Source organism: Phalaenopsis equestris, unplaced genomic scaffold (genome assembly GCF_001263595.1).
Source record: "Phalaenopsis equestris unplaced genomic scaffold, ASM126359v1 Scaffold231576, whole genome shotgun sequence".
Classification (NCBI taxonomy): Eukaryota; Viridiplantae; Streptophyta; class Magnoliopsida; order Asparagales; family Orchidaceae; genus Phalaenopsis; species Phalaenopsis equestris.
This window is the reverse complement of record NW_018249546.1, coordinates 389,697-413,511: the sequence shown is the minus strand read 5'-3', so window position 1 is coordinate 413,511 and position 23,815 is coordinate 389,697. Positions and strand designations below refer to the sequence as shown.

The following is a 23,815-nucleotide window of genomic DNA, read 5'->3' as shown; positions in this document are numbered from 1 at the left end:
CCAACTTGCTAGACAAATTATACACACATACTAATCAATTATAATTATGATAGCATTTAAGTTATATTAATTTAATTTCAATATTTACTAAATCATCTCATTCAACTTTACTTAAACCATTGAACCTTGAACTTCTCTATTTTCTAAGTATATTTCTAATATGTTATTCAAAATAATTAAAATATGTAACACTATATCCAAACTTCTTAAATTTAGAGTCAGAGGGGAACATTAAGGTAGAGACAAAGCTATATGAAGAGGGAGAAGCACCATTAGAATTGATTGAATCTTGTAGAAGAAGAAGACAGAGGTGGAACTTCATTAGAGGGGAAGTTGTGGGCTGAAGTCAGTGGGTGAAGGAAAATGAACTGCAAGCTAGTCAAATGAGATAAAGAGCCTGCAAAATTAGAGATATTAACAGTGTTGGAGATGATATGGGAGGCAAGGCAGTAGGTCGAGGGCATTGGTTGAGGTCCCAGCAATGTAATTACTCAATCGATCGAGGCAGGGAGCACACAAAAGATGACCTTGAACTATGGGTGCAATGAGTTTTGAATTCACCCAATTTAAATACATTCAATTCAAAAAATAGGTTTTTGAGGATAATTCTAAATTCTTATGATAATATTTTATATTCATTATAATTTATAGTAAAAACTCAAAATCCATCCATTTAATATGAGTAAATTAGGAAAAAAAATTCACAATAACAAAACATGGAGCTCACATCTTAAAAAAGAAGGGAAGCCCCGTAAATCATGCATTCCCTTTTAATTCCACCGATAGTTTGCCAAATCAAAAAGCCGACTTTATTTATCGCGTTTCGGCTCCAAGCTCACTCCCCCTCCCGCCTATATAAACGTCAGAACACCTCTTCCCCCACATGCAATTTTCCACAGGCTTACCCTGTTCCCTCTGTTCTCCGCCCAAAAACCATGGTGGTCCTCGCCAATCCATCCCCAGACAACATATTCCTCCACAAATCTTCCAAGCCTTGCGCCTCCTTCTCGGACGTCCCCGTCGTCGACCTGACCGGCCCGACCGCCGGCTCCGATATCGTCACGGCTTGCAACCAATTCGGCTTTTTTAAAGTCACCAACCACGGCGTCTCCAAAAGCCTTGTTGCCAGAGCAGAGGCTGCCGCCATGGATTTCTTCGCCTTGCCCCAATGGGAGAAGGAGCAGGTCTGCATGGCCAAACCTTACGGCTATGGAAACAAGCAGATTGGCTGCAATGGCGACGTCGGATGGTTAGAGTATCTTCTTCTCGAGGTCCCCAACTTATTCGGATGCAGCTCTACTCTGAAGGAGTACGTGTCGGAAATGAAGAACTTGGCGTCTGGAATGCTTGTGTTAATGGCGGATGGGCTGGGATTGGAGCAGAGGAATGCGTTCAGTAAATATATAGACGATGAGAGAAGCGATTCCTTCTTCAGGCTAAATCACTACCCTCCATGTCCGATGTTGCAGGGATTCAACAATAACCTGAACGGATTCGGGGAGCACACGGATCCGCAAATCATTTCGGTTCTGAGATCGAATAACTCGGATGGGCTTCAGATTTGTCTGAAAGATGGAAGCTGGGTCTCCGTTGCTCCGGACCAGGATTCCTTCTTCGTTAATGTGGGCGATTCTCTACAGGTGAGTCAAATCCGTGTCTTTTGATAGATGCTTATTGCTATTGCCAGTTATAGAGAAAGGTAAAACAGAAGTACTACACCCTGCACAGCGGCTTGGATGCGGTGGAAGAGGGGAGGAATCGGATCCGCCCTTCTCGTTATTTTCTAGCCTCAGAGTTGTTATACAAAGTTACGATAGATTATTAAATGAGCATAGCTCAAAGTTTTTTCTTGGACATAGGTATAAGACCAGTGTCTAAAGGTTGGGAGTGGGATGTCATAATTCATTAAAGTTGGTCTTAAAATTGATCTCAAAAGATGAGAATAAGATGTCATACCCCATTTAAGGTGGTCTTATACCTATCTCGAAGAAATTTGGGATAGATTTATATTTTGATTATTTTTTTCTTCTTTTTCACTTAGGATTCAACAAAAATAATAAATTTAGAGGTTAATATGGGATTACTTTTATTTTTTTATTTTATATTAGTCTTTTTTTTATTTTATTTTATTTTATTTATGTACTGTATAGAAACAAAATATATTTGACATATTTTTGTTAAAATATGTTAATCATTTGTTAAATAAAAAATAAAAAATATGTAAAAATTACTGTAAATAAATATATTTTTTAAATTTAAAATAAAATAATAAAATATAAAAAATAAAAATGAAAAACAAAATCAATCAGAAATGATTCCTTGGTTCGTTCGGCCAACTAAATCTGATTGCTGGGTGCTAGTCTTCTTTCCCAATATTTTCAATTCAAATTCTAGCACATATATGGGTTAAAAAAAAGGGATAATTTCATGCACGCTATGAGAAACATTGATATTTATAAATTAATGGATCATATGATGATCTACTGAGAATTTGATAAAAAATGAAAATATTGTTCAACGTTTTATCATGAATTTTAACATATGTGTGACTATTTGAAAAAATAAATGAAAGATGATGATTAATTTGTAAATAGTAATGTAATTGACCGAATAAAAATTATAGTTAGAAAAATTGAGAGATAAGTGACACGGCATAGAAAAAAAATTTTCCATTTTATTTATGTCCATCAATTAAAGTTAGGACACGTATACTTGAAAATATGGATCAATCTCCCTACCTTTTTGTGTGAAGTTCTTTCGAGAATCAAGCTTTTACTTAATTTAGTCATTCCATTGCATTTACGAACCTCGGTGTAGTCAAGTTCTAGTTCAAGTCACCATGAAGAAAGACCTTATTGTTGAATAATCATGGCATGCATCACAATCATAACAATAGAGGAGGAGACGGATTTCAATTTGATTTCCCTTATCTTTATAATCTCTCAACTCCAAGGAATCAGGTGCGTGTTGTTGTCACTGTTTATTCATTGTGTGAAAAGATGGGATTTGTGGGTCGGACTTCCAAGTCAGCTGTCATCTTGGACTGATTTGATTGATTAAATTTTTTTTTTTTTTTTTTTATGGTTAAAAGAAAAATAAATACATCAAATATGTGATCAACGTGGGTATTGAATTTGTTAGTTTGTTTGATGGCAGGTGCTGACCAACGGGAGATTTCAGAGCGTTAGGCATAGGGTGGTGACCAGCGGCAAGAGGTCGCGGTTGTCGATGATATATTTCGGCGGGCCGCCGCTAAGTGCGAGGATTGGGCCTCTCCTCAAGCTTCTTGGAGAGGAAGAACGGAGCAGGTACAGGGACTTCACATGGGCCGAGTACAAGACTGCTGCCTTCAACTCCCGACTTGCAGATGACAGGCTCGTCTATATATATATATATATATATAAGGATTGTAGTGAAAAAAAAAATATTAGATGAGGACCTGCATTTGGGGTCCTTATCTCTCCAAATGGACAGATTATTACGTTTGTCGTTTTGATCCCGAGCTATATTTGGGCAACGGCCGTGATACAAAGGAGGTATGACACTGCCATGACGACGGATATAATAATTTTTCCTCCAATTGGGGACTGGAGGTGCGTGTTCCGTGGACAGAGGGAGAAGTCGTTGGTCTGTTTTCTATGTAGTCGAAACTTTAGGCTGTGTTGGGACACTGTGTAGGTCAAAACAGCCTGGCTCTGCTGTTTAGCTTTAACTATTTGCTAATTATGGAAACAAATAGGTTTATTTTGTTTTCCTAGCAGCCTTCACTCTATTTAATGGCAGCATCGGGGCTTAGATTGGAGCAGCTGTCTTCAGATGCAATGATTTTTTGTTTTATTTTTATGTTTTTTTAACGATGAAAGAAGAATTTAATATAAGTGAATTTTAAGATGAGGATATTTATAATGATTCTTAGATATTGCATGTCCAAAATTAGTTGGCAATTGTTGCATACAGTTAGCGAGTATAAGAATTTATAGAGATACAAAAGAGGGTTTGCCAAGTTGTTAAAAAAATGTACTAGAGTAAATTTTTGTTAGAGGCTTCACTTTCTTAACTAACTACAATAAACAAAAGAAAGGTTAGGAAGATTTACATATATACAACATATTTTTTTGTATTTACTTGTAATAGTTAAAATTTAATTTTTACATATGTGTCATATTATATTATTGAATCTAAAATTGTCCTGTGAGGCATGCCTAAAGATCGGAGTGATAGGAAGAGAGAAATAAAGAGAGAGATAAGGAGGTAAAAAGGAAATAAAAGAGCACATAGAGACTTGTCTCGTAAGGGCGAATTGAGGTATTCCTGGGCTCTGTAACCCATTTTATATATGAAAATAGAGGTTACAAGAGAGAATGAGAGAGAATTCTCCCTATTAGGTATAGGTCTAGGAGGAGCTAAAAAGCCCCTTTTATATGTATTGGACCCCTATTTATAGAGAATAGGGGGTTAAGTAAAAAATTGCATAGCTGCCTGTTCTTTAATAGAGGGGTTACAAGATATTCTCATATTTTATTATATGTTTTCATATTTAAAATTGATCCTGATATCTTTTCTTATGAAACAAACCATCTAGTAGGCAGGTCATCGTGTTAGTCGATGTTGACTTCATTTTTTGTGAGATCTAGCCTTCCACTTAGCACTTAGGATCTAGCGACGGGACTTTTTCATTGACTGTCCTAGAGGACTAGTGATGAAACCTGAACCGACCCACAATTACGCAGTTATTTAGATTCCAAAAGTTGACCAAAAACTTGATCGAATATATTTTAACGGCTAGTGTGCACAATAGATATGTTATAGAACTTAGAATTTGATAAATAATCTACATATTAGGCGTATTACGCAAATATACATATCATTTCACGTAACATAGGATTTTCATTTAAAACCACAATATCGATCCTAATGAGAAGGTGAAACTCTTTTTATCCAAAACTCTTTTTATGACTTAGGAAAACTTTACTTAAACTCCAAACAATTATGTTGAAAATATGGCAGCAAGTTTAGGTGTAAAAAAAGTTATTCAATCCCTATTAATTCTATTTCAAAGCTAAAAGAAAATGTAAGCTTTCTAAACTAGTTTTATGAAGAAGATTTCAAATTAAGTGAAAGTTCTTTCCCCATGCAAAGAGATCATAATCAGTGTATGAATCAAATAATTAAAGGTTAAAATGTAATTTTGTGTCAAATAGGAGCAATCATATTTCTTACCCTCTCCCAAGTGCATAAAGAACAATGGTTAATATAAAGTTAAGTTCCTAACTCTTAGGTTATGCTGGATATATTCTAGCCTCTCGCCTCTAGATTACCCATTGTGCCCTCTCTATAGGACTAGTCAGTCCTTAGGTTCCAAACTATAGATCAAATTGGTTATGGTTCTAGCCTCCTACCTTAGAATCTCCAATTTACGCCCATCAAAACTTATCTCTCTATCTATTTGCACTAACTCATGGATTACCTTTTCACCCGCGAGATGAATGTGATTCTTATTAGTTGAAAAACACATAACCCTCCCGGGTCATTCTGGATTCAAAACAAGTTTTAGAATTTCAATTGGCCAAATTTAACATGTAAATGAAGTATGAAGTAATGAATCATCACAAGTATGGAATATAAGAAATTTTAAGCAATCCTAATCCTACACATGATTACCACTTATTGCAATGAGAAATATAAATGAAACTACTCAGAATTCATGGGGATAACACAACAAAATATGTATTATTTTAAAAATCCAAGTCTTCACAAATAAATTTACAAAAAGAAGAAGAAGTAAAACAAGTAAAGTACAAAGTACTTATCTGAGACTTCTCCCCAAGCAAATCCTTTGAATTTCCTTCTTTGAATTTCCTTTGACTTCTTACTCCAATAAACACACCAAAACACACACTATAAAGACATTCACTCACAACTCACACACACACCCAAGAGAGCCACATGCCCTCTCCTAAACTCTTCACCACCAACCAAAAGCCTTGCTTCAACACCACACACACACTACAAAAACCTTTTTCAACTAGCCAGTTGTTCCTTTAATAAAGTCCTTAAAATCACCAAGAGTCACTTCAAGCACCTCTTCAAATTCATCAAAATTCATTGCACAAAAGTCCAAACCGTTTCTAGCACCTAGGCAACTGTGGCGCTTAGGCGCCGGCCTTCTAAAAGCCTATTTTAACTACCTGGCGCCAGGTCACTTTTTGCTCCTTTACTCCATTTGACCCTATTTTTCTCATTTTTCTCTTAAACTCTATTTTTTGTACCTGAAATAAAAAAAAAACAAAATAATTTCCATTAAAGCGCAATATCTATAAATATGAGCATAAAATGTATATATAAAAATAGCACATTTTAAGGCGTGTCAATTCCCCCAAACTTAAACGTTACTTGTCAAGTAATCCATCTATTTTGTAACATAAACACTTTAACTTATGGTAATGGGTTTCATTAATATTACTATACTTTTGTCCCATAAATGTGATCATGAAACTTCTAGAAAAAATTTTCAGTAACTCGGGATATAACTAAGGTGTAAGAGTATCTAGTACTTAACTTAGGAATTTTAATTTTCTATTCATATAAAAAATAATTGTAATTTGTCAAACTTAGGAATCTTAGAAGAATTAAAAGATATATTTTTACTAGTAAATATTTTAACTAATACATTTAAAATTAAGAATAAGCTTAGAAGTGTAAGTATGTTTCTTCCTTTAAGATAATTCAAGTGAAGCCCACTTTTAATTAGGCATCTCCTCACATATTTTTTTTTACTTTTCTTTTTCTTTTGAGTTTTCTTTTTGTTTTTATTTCAGAATCATTTTTAGTCATTTCTTTTCTTTTCTTTTTCATATGAGGATCTCTATATCAGGTAGTCTTTAATGATTTTGAATTTCACTAACTTATTCCTAAAGTTAAAAATTACTCACATTTCTTAACTTAATAATGTGTATTAGTATAAAATAATTTTTCATGGAGTCTCAAATTCTTTTTAAAGTGTAAATCTAAGATCATTAATGTTTCAAATATTTAATTTTTCCTTCTCTGAATAGTGAAAGCATATTCCTAAACTTCTGCACTAAATATCTTAACTCTAAAACTGCCCTTAATTACTAAGAATTTTTACTTAAGTTTACTATAACATTTTATAGAATTAAAAATATATTTTTCTAAAAATTAACACCATATACCACATGCTATGTTAAAATAAATTTTAAATATAATTTATTTGAGGACAAATAAAGTTTATTTTTAAAATGTGTTTCACCCTCCCCAAACTTTAACTTTTAAATAGTTTAAAACATTTTAGTACAAAACATGTAGAAGAGAGAAACATTTATAGCTTAATTATCTATCAGAGGGTTCAAAACATGAAAATAATACAGGTACAAGTAATAAAAATAAAATTGTGTGGCAGTATGTAAATCTCAATTAAACATATTTAGCATGAAAAGTACAAAGTAAAGAATTACTATCACACACAAGCAGTATATATATATATATATATATATGAAGTGGAGCAAAAGAAAAATAGTAGTGCAATAAAAAGTCCAAAATCCACTTAAACAGTACACATAAAATTAAAATGTCCAATACAATCTAAATAATTAAAAAACAACAATACCTGCGGAAAGTAAATACAAACATCATAATCACTCCTCCTCCTCCTCCTCCTCCTCCTCCTCCTCCTCCTCCTCATCATCATCATCCTGATCCATAGCCTTGCGGTGTTCAAATATCTGATAGGGAAGATAAGCAGGGAGCTCTACATTTTGGTCTCCTCTCAAAAATCTCATTAGGGATGTATTGAAACTCGCTTCATAGTCACTTTTGCATTTCAAATAATGTTCCAAATGCTCTTAATGTTCTTCATTCTGTTGAAGCTGACACTGTACAGAAAGTATATCACCTTGTTGTATCTGTAACTGCTCCATTACAGTGTCCAAACTAGAGGTAGAAGGTCTCAAAGCTGAAGTAGATGGAATATCATAAGCTCTACCCCAAGATCTTCCATATAAATCCATATTAGTCTTACAAATATTTTTTAGTGGCAGTAGTAGCTTTTCCTAAGTCTCATATTTAACCCTAAAATGTTTGCAAATAGTAAAGTTAAGGACTTGTAGAAGTAAGAGCTTTGGCGGATGAAAATAGCTTTGTAGATGAGAGATGTAACATCAACAAGTTTCATATCTTTGAATGTAATAATTTAGAATGCTCTCTCGAGTCACTTCACTCAAATGATTTGTAGGAAGCAATAGAGATGAAATAAAAGAATGTCATGCTTAAATGGGGCATTAAGCATAGAAGAGGAAAAATTTACGCTATGCCCATTCTTAACTTTCCGTGCTCTATGCCCATTTATTAGTCATGCAATGATCTCATCGAGCTTCGATTTAGTAGATATTAATTCAGAATAGTAGCAATTTGGAACATGAGGCAAATGATATAAGACATTAATCCTATCAAGGGTAAACTCAATCCCCCTCTCTTGAACAAACACTTCTTGTTCTGGTGCTTCAATGAGATTAGCATAAAATTCTCACACCACAAAAATAATTGCTACACAGTGAAGTAGCATAATTTTCCCAGTGACGAGCAACAATTAAATTCTCCACAGCACCACCAGGACTAGAAAAACTTCGTTTCACTATAAACTTCCTCAATAATAGAAATGCATTATACCAATTTTGTGCAATAAGATTGGCGAACGTCTTATTATAGGAGACTTCTTTCCCCTTTCCTCTCATTGTTTTTAGAGCCATCACAATATCTAGTAAAATTCCAAAAAATAAATTCTTTTACTATGAATTTTTATTGTTTTCTTCATATGTTCAATATTTTTGGAATTTTAAAAATTTAGTAGAAATCCATGATGTAAGAAGAAAATTTCTTAGGCAAAGTGTAGATCTTTCCTAGAGAAGAAGAAATACAAAGTTTTTAGGCTTTAAATCACCAAGTTTTGCATACAAGGAGAAGTCGTAGGGAGATTCAACCGTGCAAATAGAGGAAGAAGATGAAGCTCGAGCATAAAAATGGTGCCAAACCGGTCCAAATAGCGATTTATTAGACTGAACCATTGGTTCAGCTTGTTCAACACTGATCCCGATTCTCTTATATATGTTAATGCAATGTATGCAATTAAATGCTTAATATCCTTAATAATAATTCTTACTTTGCAACAGAGCCAAGAACTTGATCCCAAGCAAAAGCTAGGTAAATTCTTAACTTCAAAGCAAATAAGCAAATAAAACTTCAAAGCAAATAAAAATACAGTTATAATATTTAAATATGAGATACTACGCAAGTATACATATCGTTATCAAGTAATATAACACTTTTTGATTAAGCCCCGAATATTGAACCCCCAGGAAAGACTACAACATGCAACTTACAAAATATGAGAAATTAGATAGCAAATTCTACTAAGAAAATATTCTTACTTAAACTCTAGATACTATAATAGGAATGAATGTTTGATTCATTTTGTATTTTTTGATAATTAAAAACAAAGTAAGCAACTAACTAACTTAATTAAATATTTGCATATTAAAGGCAAAATAAATAAAATATCTTTTTCCTTATCATGAATCAGTAATAGGTATAACAATTCTATTGTGGAAGTATTATAATTGTGTTGTGTCAAATACGAGCAAAAATTCTCTTTGCCCTTACTAGAGATGTTATAAAAAACATTGGCTAATCTATAGTTTGAATAGTCTTGAAGACAGGTTCAGTAAGGAAGGAACTAGCTCTCACTCTAGAGTTCACTCTTCTCCCTCCACCTCGGGGCTAACATCTCGTATCAAAACCTAAACTATAAATCAAATTGAGGGCTTAAGTCTATCACTCTAAAGTCCTCTAATTCTACACCCTTCAAATTTTATTTCCCTATTTATTTGCACTCAACCCCATAAACTACATTCTTATCTATGAAATCAAATGTGATTCTTACCATTTGTTGACTATTCTTACCATTTGTTGACTATTCTTACCATTTGTTGACTAAGACAATACCATCTAGGATCTTACATATTCTCACAACAGATATTAACATTTTAATTGGCCAAATCAAGAAGTAAATGAAGCACGAGGTTAAAATCATCATAACTTCTTCCAACATTAAAGACTAATACTTCACACAACTTCCCTCCAATACTTAATCACTTATCATTTTAAGGAAAAAGATAAAGAAAACTACTATGAATTCATGGAGAAAACACAACCACACTTGAGTTTAAAAATAAAAATCATGCTCACAAACAAGAAGTCTAAATTAAATCCAAATGTAGTCACAAAGATAAAAACTTTTCTCAAATCCTCTCCACTAAATGTCTTGAAGTTCCTTTGAATCTATTCCTTCACTTGCAATACAAACTAAAACTTAAAATATAAAGATAAGTAGGTGGCAGCGGTGGAAACGACGTATGTGGTGGTTGGCACTGGATTGGTCTTATGGATGATCTTTCTTTCTAAAGATTATCCAAGTCTTCTTCTATAATTTTCCAAAAGGTGTCTTAGTGTCTCTTCAAAATGTGTCCCCATTCAATGAATCTTCTAGAAGTTACATCCTTTCAAAATCCAATTGAATGAGTTTTCATGTACATTACTATGTCCTATGTTTTCACTAAAGGTAATTTTAAACACCTCTTCAAAAATTCGTCCAAATTTAATGTATCATCAAATAACAACTTCTGACGCTTAGGCGCCTCAGTTCATTTTTGCACCTTCTTCATTTTTGCTCCAAATTTGACACTTTTTCACTTCTTTCACCATTTTTCATTTATTTGATACTAACTAAAAGAAAAATACATAAATATCTTTCATTAAAAAATATCTCAAAAATAGGTATAAAAATATGTACATAAAGACTATATATTTTAGGTATATCAAAATCCCCCAAACTTAAAATGTTACTTGTCTTCAACTGACACTCCAATCCCCTTAAATCAAATAAGTAGATTATGTTTTTTAGTTTCTTTAGGATATTCTAAAATTTTGATGTAAAAACATAATAGTCCAATTTAGAAAAAAATTTAGTGAAAGAGAACAACTTAGAGTTTAGAAATTTTTAATGTAAAGAAGTATGAAAATATGAGTTCCTATCTAGTTCAGAAATATTGTAAATTCTCCAAATATAGAGTTCAGGCATTCTATCTTCTCCACTTAAAAATTTTTATTATACATAATTTTATTTACTATATTATATCCTTAAGCTTAAGAGTTTCTCAAGTTATATACTTTAAAAAGATCAGATGTAGGACCAATTTTAATTGACTCTAATCCTCAAGCTTCTCCTACCTTTTCAACTTTTTTATTCTTTTCTTTTTTCTCTTTTTTTTTTCAGGCAATGATTACTTTAATGATTTTGAATTCCGCTCTTCCTTTCCTAAAGCAAAGATTTGATATATTTCCTTATTAACACATTGTAATAACACATTGTAATTCTCCCTATAGGTTTGATAATCAAGGCTTAATCAAAAAGTCCTATATTACTTGATAACGATACGCATACTTATGTAGTATCTCATATTTAATATAACAATTACACCCTTATTTGCTTCAAAGTCAAGTTTTTGGCGCAGTTGCAAAATAAGAGATATAAGTAAGTAAAAAATGAGAATATAACCGCATACATCATAATACTATCATATAAGATTGGAATCAAATACCCCCATAAATGGAGCAAGGCATTAAAATTCTTTTCTCAGCACTCAACAATCGGGATAGGTCTAGGACCCATTAAATGGAGCAAGGCATCTGACTCCTTCACTGCCACTTGGTTTGGATGTGTTTCACTTTTTTTTCCTCCCCAATGTATCAAAATTCCCTCGATCAGCCCTTGAGTCGGATGTGAGTCCTCGTGCTTTCCTTCTTGACTTAATCTCCTCACTTTTCAAAATCTAAAATCACCACATCAAATCCCCGACATGAATTTTAAAAATCTCCAACTCATATCTTTCCTATGAGATAGGAATTTTTAGGTGGAAATTCCAACTAAAATATATTATTGAACCTAGTTTAATCTCTGGTATGTTCTAAGAATGTGTACTTAGACAGTTCTTTAGGTTTTGTTGATCGCTTCTGTCAGCACCAATACGCGTGGTGTACTTATTTAGCACACCACACCTATTGAGGGTCCATTTGTTGACCTCATTTTTTGTGAGGTCAAAATTCTTCTTCTAGAGCCTAGGATCTAGCCTTAGAATTTCTCTCTTGACTATCTTTGAAGATTAGTGATGGGACCCACCCCCACTTAAAGGTTCTAACCACTTCTTGGCACTTTTGTGAAGTTTTACATGGGTGGTGTCAAACCCCCAACACTTGGTTGAGTTGGTCAAGACCAACATGATGAAACTTAAAGAGAGTTCCCATATAATCATGAGGCTATAGGAAGACCTTGGGTGGCTTGGCCATTCACACCCCCATACCCCACCATACACATCACTACCTTCACTCTACTATGCTCCAATACATCCACCACACCCATATACTCCTTTCACTCACATGTCATCCCCATACACCCCAATCGTCACCAAAATTCCCAAATTGCCCCAATTTCCACAAAAATTCCCAAATTGTACTAAAATTGTTCTAGGCCACCAAATCCACCAAAATCTAAAATCAAATCGAATCCCAAGTCCACTCCAAGCCCAAAATCCATGAAAACTGAACACACATATCAAATCTAACTTCACCAAGCTCATGTCCCAAATTTCATCATGATAATTTCTAAACTTCATCAAGCCCATGGTTGATTTAAAATTTCACCATGTCCACACCCAAGTTCAAGGCCAAATTTAATCCCCTTAACCCATCTGAAATCCCCACTAAACCAAGCTCATTCTTTAATCTCTTTTAAAAATCAAAATTCCACTTCACCACATCATAAGGCTCCTCATCCAATTAATTAAATTAAAATCATAGACCATGACATTCATGATTAAGTTCTTCCACATTTGCCTTCATTATAAAGCTACATAAAAGGCCCAAAATTCCTATATTCCTTCTCCATGAAAAATGCCCAATCCACTTGCAAGCCATGAGGCTTCCTTCAAGCCACATGTGAGCTAGAACATCTCACCATTCCTTAAGTGGCAAAAGGAGGGCCCTTTTTAATGATTCAACTTAAAGTACTTAGTCTAACTCATGCTTCACCTAAACCCATGCTTAAGAACTAATCTCTATGATTGAGACCTAACCACCCAAGCCCCCATGCTGGCCACCAGTTCAAGTCGCCTTTGAAGTGACTAGACCCATTTCCATGAGTTAAACCCAAGTCTAATCAAAAGTGACCCAAACCTCATTCCATTCAAATTCAACCAATGGAAACTTGTCACTGCCCAATTGACTTCATCACTATCCACCACTACGCTCCTATGGGCGGATGGCGGCCACCCATGCTCTGACCGACCACCATAGGCGGTGACAAGCATAAGGTCGAAAGCCACCCATGAGGGAAATTTAAAAATTGAACCCATCCATTGTTGCTCATGCCTATTCCACCTCGCCACCACCTCAGCTTTGTTATTCTCCTCCCTAGCTAGTCTAATTAGCCCTAATCCTTGCTCTATAAATTGGCCATCCCCTCACGACCAAATAGAAGAGAGTGCATAATCCTTGGGGAAAATCTATCAAAAATGCTACAAACGCTTGAAAAAAGATTATCCTCGCCATCCGTAGCCCTTCTTTCCCCCCGAGGAAACACTTCACCAAACACCATAAAACTCTAAATTGATTAACTTCAAAGCTTCACTATACTTCAAAACCACTTCTACAATTCAAAATTCCCCTCTATTGCACCCTTTACTATTGCTCCAAACCAGACCCGAACCACCATTTCGTCTAGATCATACTTATACCCATCCATAAAAGCAAAATAACACTTGGAGGAGTTTCATGGGACTAGGGCAAAGCATCTCAACTAACCAATCAAGGCCTCACCTCCTGGGCAAATGCATAGCTCAAAAACCTAAAATCCTAGCAATTTTTATTTTATTTTATGAAGAACATGAAAAAATCATGTCTACTTAGCAGTATATATAGGTTTGTCTCACTTTGATGAAGCTATAGGAACAAACCCCATCAAATTTGGTTAAGAAATGAGCAAGATCTTAACTCTAGATCATGGAAAATTCTTGATTTATAACTCATTTGGGATGATGAACGGATGTCATTCATTCCCGTGTATTTAAAATGACCAGCACAAATCAATTCAAATGATGGATCAGTGCAGCTAAAGACCTAGAACACGGACATATGTGGCAGTCTACATGGAAAGCGCAATGAAAGGGATGGCATCCTACGCCAATTCAGAGACGCTAAGGTTGATGAGGAGCTGACGTGGTTAAGTAGATAAATGCATGATTTTTGGATTTAGTTAAATATAGAAAATTAAATATAACTTTACAAAATCAAATCCTGGTGTAGAAAAATTACAAAAATAAAAAAAATACCACTGTGCTCAACGGACATAAGAGAATCTAATGGACTAAAAATTAAAATTGTTTGCTTAATATTTAATTCTTAATTAATTAAATACCTCAACACTTTCTTAAATAAAAAAAATTAAAATTTTTATTATAATGACATGAAATTTTCAGGGTTTATTCACCATTCCCCTAGGGAGGTTCCCTATTTATTCCAAAGTTAGATAACACCACTAGCCTCAAAAGTCATAATTTTCCATGATAATTACCTCTTTTTACAAAAAAAATGATTATAAAAAATAAAATAAAAGTCAGAAAAAATAAAAAATAAAGTTTGGTGAGTTCATTGAGGTCAGAGGGATTAAAAAAATTAAAGTATATTTTAAAATTAAAAAATATATTTTCTACTTATTTTCTCACTAGAATCAATTAAAACTTATAAAATTAAAATATAATCCAAAAAATATGAAAATTTCTCAAAATAGTCCTCCAAACTTAAGCTACATTATAAAATTTTCTAAGGATAGAGTGCATGTTTCAGACAATCAAATCAATTATCATTAGGAATTCATAATTATTGGTTTAAATAATTACAGTAAATAAATAAATATCATAAAAAAAATATAATTCACCTATGTTGTTTTAAATAGTCCGTGAGTAATAGGTTAGAGAAGTTTCAAGTTCATTAAGGAAAAAATGTTAGAGTCTTGGGGGCATTAATCCTAAAGGCATAATGGTAATTTTGAGGTTTTACACTATAAACCTAATTTAATTAATTTCTAGGTTGGATCAAACGGAAATGGGATAAAATTTGTAATGATAAGCTCACTGAAAATTGAAATACAAAAGGTAATTAGGGTGGCAACCAACTCATGACTTTTTCTAGAAAAGGGCAAGATGAAAATTATTTTAATTGTTTGGTATATGAAGAGAAATAAAAATTAGAATGATCAAGGAGTGAGGTGTGTGAATTAATGATTCACTAAATTCGAACCTAAGCTAGTGGTTAGAAAAAGCACAATTTTTTTTAATCAAGATTAATCCCAATTTATAAAACTTCTATAAAATTACAAATTTGCTCCATCGGTTCTAAGAGCTTGATAATGAATTAAGATTATTTTAATATCACTTACGGAATAACTCCAGATGACAATGTAAATGTTATTGGAATGTCTTGAGATATTATAAGCTCAAAACTAATGGCAAGGTAAGAGTATATGTTTCCCAATGCTTCGCAGATGTACCGTTAGGGTTTTATCCATATTACCCTTACTATAAAATCAATAATTGGCCATATCCTTTACTCATGGGGTAATTAAGACATAAAGCACTAAGCACGGTTTAAAACATGGATTATTCTTAATACAAATGGGTGGATGAACTCAACAATATAGAAAGGCCAAATGAACTGGGGATAATCTATGAGATCTTAAAGGTGTTCTAGGATTATGTTTTGAATACCTTCATAAGATGTTGGATTATCTATAGGAAACTTGGGCTTACAACAATTTGATGAGAAAAATTATCTTAAAAAATATAACAATCACTAAAATTAAAAAAAAAATAAATTCATGAGGACCCACCAAGATATGATTCAGACGCTTTCAAATTACAATATGTTATAAGAAGTACATTGTTGCAACTTAACCCATAGTAATACCCAATAATTAAGAGTTTGGACTTCAAAATTTATGCCAAAACTCTCCTTGCTAATTGGAGACATTTGAATCATCGAAATTTTTATGGACCATCAAGAGGGCATATAAGTTGGATGGGTTGGTGATATGGGCGGTGATGAAAAATGCATCTGGTGTTAAATTTAGGATAACAGAATATTAAGTACCTCTTGGAATGAGAAACTTGTAGGGGTACAGGATTGGCACTACTATTCGCTAACATTTGCTAACAAAGCACCCTTGCTTTCTTAGGCGGCTATTGGTTTTGGCCCAACAGATGACAAAGACGTGGAACAACTGGTTTAGAAAAGATACAAAAAAAAATATGTTTCTTGTGAAACTAATATTTAATTGTCAAATGAAAACTTAATTTATTTATATGCATGAAAAATTAAGAATTATTTGTGCTACCTTACGATTTTGCACATGCCAGTTGTCTTAATTAGGCTAAGAATTGCCCTCCTTTGATTTAATTTTCGGTAATTACTAGCCGATGTTGAAATTTATACACACATATTGGCGATAGTTGCTTACAAAAGTTCCTCAAGAATGATAAATCTAAGCCCATACTCAATTCAAAATATTTATGTCCAATTCTGATCTTTCATATATGTTCACCACCTTGTTCTATACAAACATGCATGTTTACATATTTAGTATTTAAATTGTAAAATATTTGATGCTTTTGATAAATTGGAATTTCATCAGAGGCATCAGGTATGCGCTGACACTTTCCTCTTTACTGCAATTTACTATTCATATTTTGTTTATGCATGCAACAATACTATATATTTACTTTTTTCATTTGAAAACAAGACCCCTAGGGTAGAGGACAGTAGGACACCTGTTTAAGAGGGAGCCCTGCAAACAAAACTCAATGACTCAACAATAATGCGTACTTGTCAATCTAAACACACCTTTTAAAACAAAAAAATAACACAAGTCAGGAGCTTAAAGCTAGTTGTCTAGGAAGCAATATGAGGATGCACGCGGATGGAGGACAACTTCAGATGGTGGTCAAGACTCAACATGAAGTGAAGGATGAGCTTCAACTGAACTCTCCATAAACTTAAAAAAAGCATAGAACTTCAAGGTTATTCTTCTAGAAAGACGTAAATTCTCACACTATCTTTAGACTTTTTCATAGTCAGTTTGTGCAGTATAAGTCCTCACTCTTTTAGCATTCTGAGATTGATCGTTCCTTAAAATGTAAATCCTCCCATCTATCTTGGTTGTTAGCATGATTTTATATTGTGCAAGTGTAAGCCCTAGTTTGAAATAACTAGCAAGAGTAAACATTCAAATAACATCATTTCTAAAATGTAAAGTCAAACAATAGGATAGTTTGGGAAATCATTGAGATCCACCTCAAGATCTGCAACTGACCTTACTTTTAGTGACGGTCTTAAAATGACATCCATAAACCAAACTCAACTTGAGAAATCTTATGACTTAAAATTCTCAAACATATTAAAAGACTTGAAAATGATCGTTGTGATCATCAAGATAAATAGTTTACCAACATTGACTTCTTTGGACATATCTAGGGTCACTAAAACCTTAAAAATTGAAATAACCCTCAAAGTATTCTTTTTGGATCTCAACAATGAAAACACTCTAAAATGATCAGATCAATGGTGACAAACCCTAATCTGGTCAAATATTAACCTGATGGTCATTATATTGACCATAAAGTCAACATTGACACCCAGTTGATCCAATTGGTCAACATTGACCCAGATGGTCAATTTTGGTCAACTGGTCAATTTTGGTCAAACTAGTCAACTTTGGTCAACTTGTACCAGTCGATCAGTATAAATCCTAAATTGGTCAAATTGAACTATTAAGACAAAGCCTAAAACACCAAATTGGTAAAGATTAACCTGTTGGTCAACCATAGACCAACTATTAGTCAAAATGACTAGATTGAGTTTCATGGTCACCACATTGACCATATAATCACACATAGACCTAAATGACCACCATATGGTCAAGAAATTACCATATGATCAATTTGACCATTCTGGTCAACTTTGTTCAACATGGGTCAACCTCAGTCAAACCCAAGTCAAATCACCAATCCAAGACCTTCACGACTAAACTAACCATGACATGGTCAAATGAATCATCCTAGTCAACCCTGGACCTACATTGGTCACCTATGGTCAGCCTGGTCAACCCTGGTAAACCCTGGTCAACCATAGTCAATCTAGTCACCCATTGAACTAAATGGTCAAATTTGGTCAAAATAGTCAATAATGACCTAATGACCACCACATTGAGAACATTGGTCACTAAAAAGTCAAACTTGGTTAAAATGGTCAATTCATGCCCTAATGACCACCACATTGACTATATTGCTCAACACTTGACATAAAAAAGATCAAATTTAGTCAAGATAATCAATCTATGATCTAATAATCATAACATTGACCCAAGAGTCAACCAAATGATTTAAATGGTCAAACCAAGACATACTACCAAAACCCATGGACCCCATGACTAACCTAGCCATGACAAGGTTAGAAAAGTCACATTGGTCAACCCTACACCTAATCTGGTCAACTATGGTCAAACTAGTCAACTATAGTCCACCTGACCAAATTTGGTAAAAATATTCAATTTTGGACCAAATTGATGAAATTAGTCAAATGATTAACACCCAAAATCATTTTTTATCAATTTATGGGTTAATGTTATAATTTCCTACATTTTTAATTAATTACATAATTAATTAAAAATGGATTTATAAGCATTTAACCCAAAATTAAATGACATTAAACATGACATCTAAAATCCATAAATAATTTTGAAAATTAATTTGAACAAATGAAGGGTCATCTAATAAGTCATTCAAGACCCATAAGACCTATTATAACCCATGACACATCATCCTTGACAAAAGACAAACAACGTTATGGGGTAATAATGAAGGGAGGAACTTATGTGTCATTTCCTCATGAATGATGGAATGAAAGGATGGTAACAACCTCATCTTTCTCATGATTAAGACAATCATGAACATAACATAAAAAATGATAATGAGGAGGTGTATGTGTTACCCCATCCTCAAGATCATTAATTAACCAACGGAGCTTGTATGATGAAGGTTATATCAGGCCCTTTGAGCTACCATATCCACCACCCAAATTAGCCAAAATATGAGCTCAATCTTTAACCTAGATGAAGGCCTCCATGGATAATTCAAGGGAAGCTTTATCCATGCTAATCATCATCCTAAAAACTCATCCACAGTCAAGATACCACCTCCCTTACCTTCCCCAAATGAATCTAGGCTTGAAGAAACCATCAAGCCATTAAACCTCACAAAGCTTAAAAGATCCAACAATTTTCATTACTGGTACACCCCTCCACACATATAATGACCTTTTTGTCATGTTACCATGTCTTTAGGTAGAGTTTGGTGGTTTTTAATGATATGATTTCCAATCTATCTAGATAATCAACCAAGGAACTTACCCTCTTGAATTTTTGGTACACTCTTCCGTGTGGGTCATAATTCAACCTTAGCTGACTAATCGACAGAGCATACACATTTATTTTATCTTCTGGAATGACCCAATGTAAATACATTTTCTTCCACTTTCTACCTTTTTTTATAGCATTTACATGAGGCATGTATAGTGTTTGAGTTTTTCCACTGAATAACTTTAGACTTTATTGTGTGTCAGCACATCCCTTCTTCCCTCCAGAGATAAAGGGGCTAACATATAAATAATATTCACTGGTATTTAGACACCACGACCTTTTACTTGCAAATCATAAAGAACATTCCATGTAGTCATCTTTATGATGTTGTAAGAGGTGATTTTTGTATTTATGTATTCATAATTATGTGGTTCTTTGCACATGCATGTCTGGTATATTGATATGCATTTTTATTCAAGCCTTTTTTTTGGCATTTTCATGACATAAAGATCTTGAGTTCGAGCTCTTGGGTTTAATCTTCTAAAGCTTTTGTTTGTGGTTTTTTTATGAATTCTTGATTTTATTCTCTTTTGAGTAATTATGATCTAATGTTAGTTTCATTGAGATTTATTTTCTAATCATTATTTTTTTATGATATGCTTTACGCATTGCTTATGTGTATGCCAATACACAGGGTCTTGCTTCTTTAAGTAGGACCCTATTTCTTTTGCACCTTATACTTCTAAGTCTCATGAGTTAGGTTATTAGTGGAATTACTCGGGTTATCCAAATCATCACCGAGCCATCAAACAGCTACCCAAATCATCAAACATTTCTGATATTTAAGTTCAAATAAAGAGAACAACAGGAAGCACAAAACCAAACTCAGCATAAGGGCTAAGCTGAACCACCAAGAAGAAGCAAAACCAAGCCTTAAGCTTATATTCCAAAACACCAAAATAATCCAATGGTTTATACGTGAATAAAGGGATAGCATGAAGCACAAAAGAAAGCTCCCAAAATTAAAAAATCTACGGATCTTCATTTCAAAACAGAGAACAATAGAGAAGCTTAAAACAAAGCCTTTAAAATGAAGTAAGACCAAATTCTCAACCAAAAAGCTCAAAACATAGTTCCCAATGAATCAAATAAATCCAAGGATCTCCATGTTAAAGCAATGCAGTGAGAAAACAATAGTTAAAAGAAACTCAAATATTTTATGAGATCTTAATATATCTTTCTAGCAAAAAGAAACCACAGCCCAAAGGCTAAACAGTTTATAAGTTTCCAAAAAAAACTCAGGTAGCAAGGCGAGCTGCAAGTTAATAAATAAAATATATGAAGAGATGTTCTCAAATAAGGCAACAGGAAGCAAAACCAAGCCACCAAAACCCACTCTTCAAAGCATTACAACAAACTCTAAGCATGCATTCAAATAGGGGCAGGAAGATGAGCAAAAGAACCGAGCTACCAAAACAAATCCCAAATGCAGTGATAATCTCAATCTGAGGCAAACCTATTGAATTACCATTCAACATGAATAAGCAAAGACAACCATAGAAGATATATTTGTAAGAAAGCCTTATTTTTTCATCAAAGTAATAATCAAACTAACATATTAATTTCAATTGAAATATCAATCCTATAATCCAAAAGAGGATATCCCATGGGCAGCTAATCCAAAAACCAACTCAAAATTCTAAGCTAATTTGAAATAAACTCCATGGTATTAAAGAGGGTAACTACTCCAAATGAGAAGAAAAGGTTGAAATCTCTATCTATTTTATTAATTTCCATAATCAGATTCTAAGAGTAAATATAATCTAACCTCAACTTCTTGCTATCTCAAGAACGAGAAGAGTAAGGAAGACCACGAGATAGAAACTCCCAACAGAGAATGAGCTCTCACAATTTGTCTCCTCGAAATCTCTAGAAAAAAATCAGCCTTCAATGCTTACCCCAAAAGGGTATTTATAGCCATCGAGAGGGCAGGGGCTCACGGCAAGAAAAACACCCCAATCTCAAGAATGAGAGGGCTACCAAAATCATTACGCTGGAAAACTTGTACAAGGAAGTGACCAACATAACAACCGACGATGAAATTCGATTAAGGCCGGCGAAGAAATAGATAACTGGGGAACTGCAAGGACTCTTCGAGATTTAGTCAACAGAAGAGAGGGGAGAAAGCGGGAAAGAACGGTTCCGAGAGGAGGAGGGGAGGAACATTTGTGAGGGAGTTTAGATTTAGGATTTTTAAATCCCTTTTATTTAAAAAAAGATTTTCTTATTTTTTTTTAAAATAAAATATCAAATTTTTTGCAAGCATGGCACCCCAACAAAATGGGTGTCCTTCCTAGCTAAAATTGACTTTCCGGACGCGACGGCGGGGTCCGTTTCATCATCTGGAGTCATACGGACAAACTCATCAAATATCATACTAATTTAACTTTAATTCACGCGTTTTGTGGAAAAAGAAGTTATTTTGGTCCAATCAGAGCTGTTTAATGAGCAAATCATTGACCGATCCTCACATAAGTGACAACCAAAGTCATGTAAACTGCTTGCGGTAGAAAGTCAAACGTCACACGCGTCGTGGGGTCTTCTTATGGTTTTTAAATCATTATGGGAACTCAACAAGAGCTTTAATATGTCATCTTTTAATCGATTCAATTGGACGTCAAGGATTAGAAGCCGTGTATATAAAACTTCAAGGAGCGAAGAAATTGTTCAAATTTTTAAATATTGTAGGTCTTGGTCTAGTCCTTTATGAGAGTCAAAATAGAAAAATCCAGAGTCTTGATCCTAGGGTATCTAAAGAAAGAGAAAGGAAGACCTCAAAATGCGGTCAACAAACGGACCCCCAATAGGTGTGGTGTGCTACGCAAGCACGACGCGCCTATTGTTGTTGACTGAAATGATCAACCCAATCCCACAAGAATGTCCAAGTAACCATACTTCGGACAAATCAAAGATTGAGATAGAAAAAAGTAATCCAAGCCAACCCACATTACTGACTAACGGTGGATAATCATCTTTCTTCGAGGTACTAAAGAAAACTCCATGAATGAGCAAAATGAAGGTTGCGTTAATGAGAAAGATCTCTGGGGAAACAGCTAAAAAAAGATTGAACATGTGGGAGGGAGGAGAGATAACGAATTCTGCTTTCATTTCCCCCGTCTGGAGCACAGAGTTACTTAGGGAATGTCAAATCTTTCTCGACGCCGGCCTAATTCCATTAGTTTGAAGGGGCCTCCTCAAAGACGCACAGATTTCTTCTGCTTCCTCCCAATACCAAGAACCATGCAGAAGCAGATCGGAGAATACCTCCTTTACCTTTAGATAAAGAGGGTCGTGCACCGCCTGGCATAATTCAGAATTCTTCTTATGGGAGAGCCCATTCGGAGGGCAAGGTTTGACTGCTTTCCGCCCTCAAACGATCAGAACTCTTATGAAACAACATTTGAAGTTCGTCATTTCCCGAATCAATCGACATAGGGGAACCTGGGGATGACAAATCCGTCTCCTTGAGGGGAGAGTCCATGGAATTGACATTCTTTGACTGCTCTGCTCTCTTCGAGAGACTTTTGTCGGTTTGTCGGAAATCGTCGGTGGTTTTTTCTGGGAAGAAATAGGCTTGAGCGCAATGCAGAAGACACTACCTTCTTTGATGAGCATGAGCACTGCGGTTCGGGTCACAGCTATGACTCTACTATACGTCATTTTGCTGGTCAGGTGCGAGGATGAGCATGCCTTTGAATTAGTAGTCGCGTCGGTGCGTATCCCAGACCTTCGATCAAGGACCGGGGCGAGCGGAATTGGAAGGAGAAGCTTTGAGAGGTGCGGAGCAAAGAACATACGAACTGGGAAAGAAAAGAGCTGGGTCCCTGCGAATCAAGCATGACGTGCTAAGACGGACCAGCTTGAACCTAAGAATAGGCGGCCACCCGGGAATGACGGGCCAAGCGGCACAAGCTATTCAAGCGGGCAGGACTTTCTATAGTAGCGTTAGCTGCGCAAACCAAGCAAAGCACGCGAACAGCTAGGCTGACAAGGTCGCCGACTGCTACTAAGAACCTAACAGAGCTTGAGCATAAAGTGACCTTCAGGGGCGGGGGGGTGCAATACTACTCTAATTTAGAAAGGGGGTTTTCTCAGATCGCATGCCAGTTATGAAATTCAGATCGATGTACCGATTCTCCGACTACCAATTCCCAGGTCTGTGCTTCGGTTGGAGTCTTGGTCTGCGGGTGGAGGTTTGCGAGGGGGAGGGTGTCAGAAAGC

At 34.7% G+C, this 23,815-nt stretch overlaps 1 protein-coding gene across 1 annotated transcript; it reads left to right on the top strand.

Moving 5' to 3' along the window:
• Positions 1 to 863: 863 nt before the first annotated feature.
• Positions 864 to 23,435, top strand: LOC110038145 (gibberellin 2-beta-dioxygenase-like). The gene is made up of 3 exons (XM_020742915.1): positions 864 to 1,640; positions 3,157 to 3,374; positions 23,267 to 23,435. Exons 1-3 carry the CDS (start codon positions 936 to 938, stop codon positions 23,433 to 23,435), a joined length of 1,092 nt encoding a protein of 363 aa, XP_020598574.1. The 5' UTR covers positions 864 to 935.
• The last annotated feature ends 380 nt before the right edge of the window (positions 23,436 to 23,815 follow it).

Bases quoted from the DNA above. Each gene is read 5' to 3' on its own strand.
- LOC110038145 (XM_020742915.1), top strand. From the start codon at position 936: ATGGTGGTCCTCGCCAATCCATCCCCAGACAACATATTCCTCCACAAA. The intron at 1,641-3,156 runs GTGAGTCAAATC...GTTTGATGGCAG, and splicing joins ATGTGGGCGATTCTCTACAG to GTGCTGACCAACGGGAGATT. The intron at 3,375-23,266 runs GCTCGTCTATAT...TTTGCTGGTCAG, and splicing joins TCCCGACTTGCAGATGACAG to GTGCGAGGATGAGCATGCCT.